This window comes from Pteropus alecto, unplaced genomic scaffold, assembly GCF_000325575.1.
Source record: "Pteropus alecto unplaced genomic scaffold, ASM32557v1 scaffold67, whole genome shotgun sequence".
Classification (NCBI taxonomy): domain Eukaryota; kingdom Metazoa; phylum Chordata; class Mammalia; order Chiroptera; family Pteropodidae; genus Pteropus; species Pteropus alecto.
In genome coordinates this window covers 4,542,774-4,552,234 of record NW_006441061.1, presented here as the reverse complement: position 1 = coordinate 4,552,234, position 9,461 = coordinate 4,542,774, and the positions used below count along the sequence as shown (strand labels likewise).

At 54.8% G+C, this 9,461-nt stretch overlaps 1 protein-coding gene and 1 non-coding gene across 4 annotated transcripts in view; one reads left to right on the top strand and one right to left on the bottom strand.

Annotated features, from left to right (window-relative positions):
• Positions 1-9,461, bottom strand: part of LRRC8A (leucine rich repeat containing 8 VRAC subunit A) — a 27,078-nt gene that overhangs the window by 5,523 nt on the left and 12,094 nt on the right. For all 3 annotated transcript variants that reach the window (XM_006918039.3, XM_025051131.1, XM_025051130.1), the window contains exon 3: positions 902-3,066. In XM_006918039.3, the coding sequence (XP_006918101.1) occupies positions 902-3,058 (2,157 nt within the window). In that variant the 5' untranslated portion in view covers positions 3,059-3,066. The remainder of the gene's footprint in view (positions 1-901; positions 3,067-9,461) is intronic.
• LOC112484854 lies at positions 9,278-9,396 on the top strand. Its single transcript, XR_003048261.1, has one exon. It is a non-coding gene; the product is annotated as a 5S ribosomal RNA (ribosomal RNA).

Genomic DNA, 9,461 nt, shown 5'->3' with positions numbered 1-9,461 from the left:
AGACCCGTTTCTTCCAATGTCAATCTCCCTGCAGGTCCCCAGCAGGGGTGGGCAGAGGCAGGTCTCGCCAGCAGCTGTGGCTTTGTCTCCACTGCAGAGGCCAGACCACAAAGCCACAGGAACACCCTCTCTCAACTCCACCCGCCTGCCTCTGTGAACAGGCCCTTGGGTGGGGGCTTTTCCAGGCCAGGCTAAGGGCTGGTGCACAGGCACCACCACGTAGGGACCGCCAACAGTCTCGAGGGTGCCTCTAGGGTGTGGCCTCCCACACTGCCAGTCCTCAACGGTTTGCAACGATTTCCTCTCCAGAGATAATGCAGCTCCAACTAAGTCTAACTCTGCTCTCCACCACCCCCAAACGCAGAGGGGAGTAGGGAGAGAGCGGTACTAGGAGTTGTGGAGACGGTTTGGCTCCACCTCGGTGGGCGGCAGCCTCCACACAGTGTCTGTCCCCAGTGAACCCAGATTGGTCCTCCAGCTCTAAATCTGGCCCTGGACAAGCTGAAAAAGGTACTGCCAGCTCCAGGCTAAGTCCCACCTCCCCTAACCCAGCCCCAGGAGAATGAGAGGACCACAGGCCTTGGACCTCCTGCCCCTGCACATCCCTGCCCACGAGGAACCCCTGTTAGGGGACCTTGGGGACAGGCCCCACCTGACAACACCACCCCTCCTGGCAGAACCCTGCAGCATTCTGTGGAGGAGACAGGCTCCCAGCCCGACACCCTGATTCAGGGGCCCAGGGAAATCTGTACTTTAACAAGCTCCTTCTGGGCAATTCTGGGGACCAGAGGTGAGGTCCCGAGACAGTGGGCCTCCTGAGCACCCCCACCCCGAGCCATGGCCGGCCAACCAGCCTGCCCACCCTCCAGCCTGCGTGTGGAGCCACGGCTGGGCCACTCACCCGGTTGGCCGTGACAGCCAGATTCTGGAGGTTCTGTAGGAGGCCAATGTCGGCGGGGAGGAAGGTCAGGTTGTTGTGGCTGAGGTCCAGGTAGCGCAGCTTGCGGCAGTAGAAGAGCTGGGGGGGGATCTTCTCGATCTTGTTGCGGTTCAGGTACAGGCGCTCGAGGTTGGTGAGGTTGCCGATCTGGATGGGGATGTAGGCGATGTGGTTGTACCACAGCTTAAGGCAGGTGAGGCGGTGCAGGTGCTGGAAGCTGATGATCTCCTCGATGGTCTTGAGGTTGTTGTCCTTGAGGTCGATCTCCTGTAGGTTGTGGAGGCTGAAGATGGAGTGGGGGATCCGCTCCAGGTCGCAGCGGATCAGCTCCAGCTCTGTCAGGTTCACCATCTTCTTGAGGCTGTTGAGGACGATGAGCTTGGTGCCCTCATTGTTGATGGACAGCTTCTGCAGGTGCACGCCCACGTCCGTGACCACCTGCGGCAGCTTGCTCAGGTTGCTCTTGAGCCGCAGCACCTTGAGGCGCTTGAGCTCGCGCAGCCCGTCGATGACGATGTAGCGGTTGTTCTCGGCGCTCAGGTTGCCCGTCAGGTGCAGCTCCTCCAGCGTCTTCAGGCTATAGATCCACAGCGGGATCTCCTTGATGTCCGTGAACTTAATGTGCAGAGCCCGCAGGTTCTCGCGCAGGAAGGCCAGGGCGGGCGCCTCGATCTTGGCCGCCGTGTGGTACAGCCACAGCTCCTTGAGTCCCGTGAGCTGGGCGATGCTGGGCGGGATGGTCACGTCTGGGATCAGCTCAAGCTTCAGCACCTCCAGCTCGACCAGGTCGAACACGGTGTCGGGGATGCCGCTGAGCATGAAGAGGTGCAGCTCCAGCTTGTCCTGCGCGTTCTTGGTGAGCCGCTGCCGCAGCTTGTCCAGTGTCCACTCGTTGTTGAGGTTCAGCTGCCGCAGCTTATTCTCACTCACCTCCGACAGGAAGACGGCAAAGCGCTTCGAGTAGAGCGGGTCATACTGATCGATGAGGTGCAGCATGAAGGCAAAGTCGTTCTTGACGTCGGGGATGTCGCTGTAGCTGCTCTCCTCGCGGATGGACTCGAACGAGTACTTCTTGAGGGAGCGCCGCAGCATCCACCACAGTGTGTACATGCAGATGAGGCCATAGAAGATGACCAGGCTGATGTAGAAGGACGCTAGGATCTTGAAAAGCGTAGCCAGGGGGTGGGCACACCGGTAGGTGCGGTAGCCCGTCAGGCTCTCGATGTCCACGGTGCAGTCCACGTCGAACTTGATGTTGTGCACGTAGTAGACAGTGTAGCAGATGATGAGGATGAACTTGATGACCTTGATGATGGTCTGCCGCATGTAGAGGCGGTACACGATGTCCCCCTCCTCCACATGGGTCCGGAACTTCTTCACTTTCTCAAACAGCGCCTTGGCCTGCTCCCCCTCCTTCTTGTCCAACACGCCCGTCTCCGAGCGGTCCACGATGCCCTGCTCGATCCGAGACTTGGTCCGCTGCAGCATGGGCACGGTGGCCTCAACGTCCTCGCTGACTGTGGATGACTTCTTGTCCATGGAGCCATTCATCTTGCTGAAGGCCGGCTTGGGGTCGCTCTCCTCCACCACTGTCTCCGACAGGGCCCGCGTGGTCCAGGGCGAGTCGAAGCACTTGAGCAGGATAGACACAAAGTGCTCCAGCTTCGAGCTGGTGCGCGGGAACTTGAACCAGAAGTTGCTGCAGGCCAGGAAGATGAGCGTGTGCAGAAGCACCAGGTAGGGGAAGTACTTGGCAAACCAGTGCAGGCGGTTCTCGTAGCACACGGCATCCACGTAGTTGTACTGGTGCCGATCCAGGTCGTATTTGATGCCTGTGGGGCCCGTGTCAGGAGCGGACAGGATCGTGGAGTTGGGGTAGGTGGGCTCTGGGCCAGGGGCCACCCAGCCCCGGAACGAGTCGTTGCAGGAATCCTTGGTGACCCACTTACAAGGCAGGCAGATCATCTTGTCCTGGGTGACCTGCAGCGTGCCCCCAAAGACCGCGATCATCAGCATGACGATGGAGATGTAGTCGGTGAACACGTCCCACCACGGTTTCAGGATCCGGTACGCTGGCTGCGTGTCCGCAAAGTAGCGGAGCTCTGTCACCGGAATCATGGTTCAACCTGAAAGGGACCCACAGGACGGGGGTTACCGCAGGGTGGCCTGGCTTTCTGGGATCCAGGGTGTCAGAGGAAGGGGACAGTGGACATGTCTAAAATTCCACCTCAAGTCTACCTGGGAGTCAGCTTTGCCACTCACGGGTGGCCCTCAAAATCGGCCTTTCTCTAGAAACCATGTGGCCACCAGCTGTGAGGGAAGGCAGACACCCTCCCCATTTAACAGACAGGAGGACAGCACAAGGTCAGGGCCCACGCTGACAGATCGCCAGTTCGGCCTGACAGAGGCCCCCCGCATTCCAGCAAGAGCATTCAGGAATTCCTATCTAGACCCCAGCCTCTTAACGATCAGGCTGACCAGGGGGCTTATTGAAAATGCCCAGTTCACGCGAAACCAGCTGCCACAAAGCTGTGCCGGTGACCTGAAAGGACTTCTGTGAAGTGTGAGAAAAGCCAAATGCAGAAGGAAGGACTTAACATGAACTCACTTTTGTAAAACAAACAGGATTATCAACTCCCACGTGAGTGCATGTAGTTATGTCCATACAGGATTCTGGGAGCGCTGGGGGAAACCGAAGGACACACACACACGGTAGGTGTAATGACAGGCTCCGTGGGGAGGTGGCCGAGGGAAAGGACAAGAGAACAGGACCGTTCTCCGCCTGAAGCTGGATGACACAATCACAAGTATGTATTTATGTGAAATCACCCCTGGCTGTGTGCATCCACGTGTGCGTAAGGAAATTAAAAACGGGCAGCAGCAGCTCCTCCCCCCGGAGAGTTCAGTTCGACAGGTGTCAGGTAGAGCCGGAGAATCTGATTTTTTAACATGTGACTTCAGTGACACTAATGATTGGCCAAGTTTGGGAAACGCTGGATAAGAAGCCACCTTCAGGAAACCTAGCCAGTGACATGCAGGAGATGTGCAATAACATGAACGTGGGGAAGGGATCCGTCCGTCCGTGGTGGCCCTGCCAAGGTGCATTGCTCTTATAGAGCACTGTCTGTAAGATGTCACGAGATAGAAAAGGTACTAGATGTTCACAGAATAACGCCTGGGAAATTTTTTTGTCCTTAAAAAGCATAAGGACAAAATTGCAATCCTCTGTAAAAACACTACCTAGGGTTACTCGCCATTAATTTTTCAATGAGTAATAATCTTCCAGTCCTTTCTGTATGTATATATTTTTAAATCAAATTGTGACTTTACTTTACACCCTATTTTCTAACCTAGATTTTAAACCAATGTTTAAATACCTGTGTTTTGACAAATGGGTCTGTTTCTCTTGGGAGAGGAACAAGGGTGCCCAGGTTATGGGACTGGGCCACCTATATTTTTGATAATACAAGTGACAATAGTAATGAACTCTTCATAAAGCAGGGTCTCAAACTGCCCTTCCCGCCCTTCCCGGGCACTGTGGGATGGGCAGAGAGGACAGGAGAAAAGCAAACCAGGACCCTGTGAGGGAATCCGGCTTCTTGAGATGAATGTGTGTCAGGCACCAGGCTAGTCTTCACCATGGAGTCCCCTTCGATGCCTACATGTAAGACCTATCTTGGGCCCCATTCCACAGATGGGGAAAACTAAGGCTCAGAGAGCTGAAGTCACCTGCCCAACGTCACTCTGCTACTGAGGGCAGAGCTGAGGCCAAGGCCCGGCCTATCCCCCCACCTCCCCACCGTGTGGCCTTGCTGTCCACTTGCCCAGAGGCCCCCAAGCCAGTGGTACCAGAGAAGTGGAGTGAGCTGCAGAATGCAGCTTCCCCGCTCCCCGGGGTTCCCAGAGCTCAGGTCACCGCAGGGCCAGCAGACACCACCACTGCCCTGGGGTGGCTCCGACCCAGGGTCGGCTCTCCTGGTGAGGCCAGGATGCACAGGCCAGGGGCAGCGCCCCCACCCCACAGGAAGGCCTGGGCCCTCTAATGAGCAGCTGGCTCCTCACACCACCCACACACCTGGGAAAGTGGCACTCCAGGGGAGGGCCGGCTGAATCACGCGGCTGGCGTCCAGCCGAGAGACACCCAGACACTCGTCCCTCCCTTCCTGGCTCCCCAAGTCCACATCCAGGCAGGCGCCCCACATCTGAGGACCGGAAGGGAGGTGGGGGAAGGAGAGGGCCTGAGGGCCTGTGACGGCCTGCCCTGGAGAGTCTGGAATGAGTGCGCCACGGCAGGATGCCAAGCATGGAGGCTGGGGGCAGTTTACCACAGGGGCAGGATGTGGTCGCAACCTCAGTTTCGGAGGGGGAGTGGTGTGTCAGGAGCCTGGAGAACACCCAGTCTCACAGGGAGGCGGTGCCTCTGGGCCCTGCTGTCCGAGCTTTGCGCATGTTGCCTTCCTGACTCCAGGTTCTGTGGGAATTGTTCACCACTTCGTTTCCAGGTGAGGAAACTCAAGGCTAAGAGAGGCGGGAAACAGCCCGGTCCGTTCTGTCCTGGCATGCCTGGCTCTTACCCTGACTACACCCCCAACACCTGGTCTCGAAGCACATCCTGAACCCTGCTCAGCCCCTGGCTTGGTCCTGTAGGGGCAATAAAAGTGACCAAGCTGTGTCTCCCACCTCAGGGCCTCTCGGTCCAGTGAGCGCGTGGGAAGGAGTGGGAGGGACAGAATAACTGGACCCGTGTGTGGGCAGAAGTGGCTGTGGCTACAGCAGGAGAGATGGATGCCAGCTTCCTGCTGGGAAGCACTCCAAGAAGGTGGGCCGTGGGCAAGCTCCTCACGGGCTTCCAGCCTCGGGCTCTGCACAGACACAGTGGCAGGTAGCCTCACGGGGCTGCCGGGAAGAGCCCATGGGGTTGCATGCTGCTACAGCACTCTACAGAGAGGGGCAGGCAGTTTTGGCTGGTGTCAACTCTCTTCGACCTCCTGTCACCTGGGAGAGACGAAGTGCTCCTTAGGGATAGGAGTCTTCAGCACACAGTGGGTGCTCAATAAACTCAGAGGGTCTCAAGAGAGCGCCTGAGAGGGGGATAGGGCCAAAGTGGGCACGGGCCGCAGGGTGCAGCAGGGGGGCGGGGAAGCCTCAGTTTCAGATGCACTGGGGCTCACCAGGCTGCAGCGGCAAAGGGAGGAAGTTGCTCAACCCCGAAGGCCCTGGAGGAGGCGACAGATCCCCCACAGGTAGGGAGTGCCAGTGCAGGGACCCGCCCCAGGAGCTGGGTGACTCAGGGTGAGTCACCTAAGCCCCCCCACCCCAGTTACAGCAGCTCCTCATTCTGACACTGACGACTAAAAGCCAAGCCCAGAAGTCTCACAAGCCCAGGAGGAGCACATTGTTTTGGTGCCTGTTTTTTTTTCTCATATTTGTTTTATGGTGGTAAAATACATACAATGAAAAATTCACCTGCTTTCAGGCGTATAGTTCTGTAGCATTAAGTACGTTCACATTGTCGTGCAACCATCACCACCCCCATCACTAGAGCGCTTTTCATCTCGCAAAACCAAATCCCTGTCCGTATCAAACAATGACTTCCCCTCAGTCCCTGACAATCACCATTCTACTTTCTGTTTCTATCAACCTGAGAACTCTAGGTACTTCATATCCATAGAATCACACAATATTTGTCCTTCTGTGTCTGGCTTATTTTACTTAATAGCCTCAGGTTCATCTGTGTTGTCACGTGCGTCAGAACTTCCTTCCTTTTTAAGGCCGAATAATATTCCTCATGCCCATTTTATAGACAGGGAAACCGAGGCTCAGGGAGATAAGTCAGCTGCCGACTTCGCACCGCCTGTGACAGAGGCTTCCTTCACACCCAGACGTGCGGTGCAGTGGAGCCCAGACAAGCGGCACCTCTCAGAGGCCTTTCAAGAGGGCACGGAAGGGGAAGGGGCAGTCGTGTGAGTGGGGACTTTTTCTTGCACTCATGGAAAGGCCTTCCAGGGCGTTTCCTGAGGGCAGCACTTTCATCTCCTCCCTGCACTCAGCCCTCCAGGGCCAGCACTTCCTCCTAGCAGAGGCGTGGAATGGCCTCTCCGCCAGGGTCTGTTTCCCTGACTGGAAGGGAGCAGAGAACTGTCATAGCTGTGCCCACATTGTGTAAAAGAGCTAATTCCAGGTGCCAAGGGGTATGCGACCCCAGGCCTCTGCCTGCCCCGGATGCCTCCCACTGCACTGACTACGGACCGCCCCCAGCCAGAGGGCAGGGCTCTGGCTGTGGACCAGATACCCCCTTGTCCTGGCCATTCATTACTACAGCCAGCAGGGGAGTGGGGCGCTGACCAAGAGCTAGGATGTCTTCCCCTCTTGGCACCTTGTTTTCTCCATCCATCAAGCAGGGGAGGTAACATATGCGCTGCCAAGCACGGGATTATCAGATGGGGTTTCCCAAACCACTTGTGGGGGACCCCGGACAGGTGGATAGTAAGCCCCAATGGCAGTAAGGTGAGCTTAGAGGTAGGGAGATGCTGGGGCCATTCTGAGCTCTGTCACTCAGTAGTGGAGTGACATTGGGCAGATGACTTTACCTTTCTGGACTTCAGTTCCCCTGTCTGTGGAATGGGGCTAAAAGAGACAAGGGCCTGGCCCCCCAGGGCAATCCTGACTTCAACAGACTCATGATGAATGAATAAACATGCACAGAACCAAAGCATGGAGGACAGAAATGGAAAGAGGAAAAACATCCATGGGCTCACAGACACCTGGCAGGGGCAGAGTTAGGCAGAGCCCGCACAAGGTGGGCATGCAACACCACATCCTGGTTCGTAAAAGAAGCCACTAGAATGCAACAGGGCCTTTTCAATGGAATTATGTAGCTCTGTGCGTAATGTCATTTTGGAAAAAAAGCAAGATCCGGAATAATGAATTAATATAATCCCATTTTGATAAACCCTTGACCAACATTCCGTGCAGGGTGGGGAGGGGCTCCCTCTTAGAGTGGGAACAGGAGGCAGAATGAAAGGAAACTGCACTTTTTACCAGCATGCATTATCTCTGTGATTGGAAAAAGAGTATACAATTTAAAATAAATATGGCCTCAAAAGAAAAGAAAAAATGGCCCTCAGGGGTGGGGACCAGGTGTTCTTTTGCAGCTTTAAGAGGGTGATTTCGGGAGGGCGATAGGGAGCTGGGTCAGGTCAGGTCTCCCTGCCTCAGGAGATGGAGAATCTGGAGAGTACCCTGGATAGAGGACAGAGACTAAGGGCTGAAATCAGGGCAGCTGAGAGAAAACTAAGAGGCACTGTGCCCCGCTGTCCTCTGAGCTCTGGTCCAGCTAACTTGCCTTCCTCCAGAACACGTGCATCGCTTTAAGCTGGAGACTGGGCCCTCCTAGAGATCAGGGATTAATGCCCACCTTCAAGGTGGGAGACCCTGTCTGCGCCAGAGGAAGCTCAGGAGGCAGAGGGCACGAGGCCACTGAGGGGTCGGGTGGGGAGGCTGGGAGCCCCGCTGGACAGTGACACTCCAGACTCATCCCAGCCCTTGTGCAGAGCTTGTAATACAGACAGTGGAATAAAGGTTCACTGAACTGGGCCAAGCCCAGGAAGGAGAGGTGGTACCACGGAGGATGGCAACTGTCTGCGTAAGACTCTAGAACAAAGACTCGGTTACAAGAATGTTCCACAATGTTATTTATGCCCCGGGAAAATTAGAAACGATCCAGATGCCTATTACTGGGTGACTAACCGGTTAAGCACTTATCTAATCAGATGATGGAATATTATGAAATAATGAAAACAAGTTATCCAAACACTTGATGACATGAGAAGACCTCCAAAGTATGTCAAATGCAAAAAGTAGGTAACAAAACTGTAATAGAGTAACTGTTCCTCAATAAGTTTTTTTATGTTAAATACATACATACATATTCAAACATCTTGGTAGTAAGATTAGACTGCTGTTTATAACCTCTTCACTCCAAACTTACCTCCATTTTCTATTATGAGCATATGTTACTCAGGTAATTAAGGAAAATGATTTTAAAAATCACTATTCCAAAGGATCAAGAATAGCTGACAATTTGGAAGAATAAGGTGGGAGGAGATACCCCATCAGGTATTAAGACTCGCTACAAAGCCACAGAAATTCAGACACTGTGGTGTGGTGTGGGGATAGATGGGGAATAGAGAAACAGAAGAGTGAGCCTAGAAACGGCCTCCCAAATTTCTGGCAACTTAAACCTGACAGAGTTGGCTTTGCAGGTCAGAGGGGAAGAATGGGGGTCTACTAACAGGACTGGCACTCAGATATTTGCATGGAAAAAGCATAACCCCAGTCTACGGCCATGCCACCTTGAACGTGCCCGATCCCGTCTGATCTCGGAAGCTAAGCAGGGTCACGCCTGGTTAGTACTTGGATGGGAGACCACCTAGGAAGACCAGGTGCTGTAGGCATTAAAAAAAAAAAAAAAAAAAATAACCCCAGCAGCCTCCCCCCCACAAAAATCATATTCAGACAA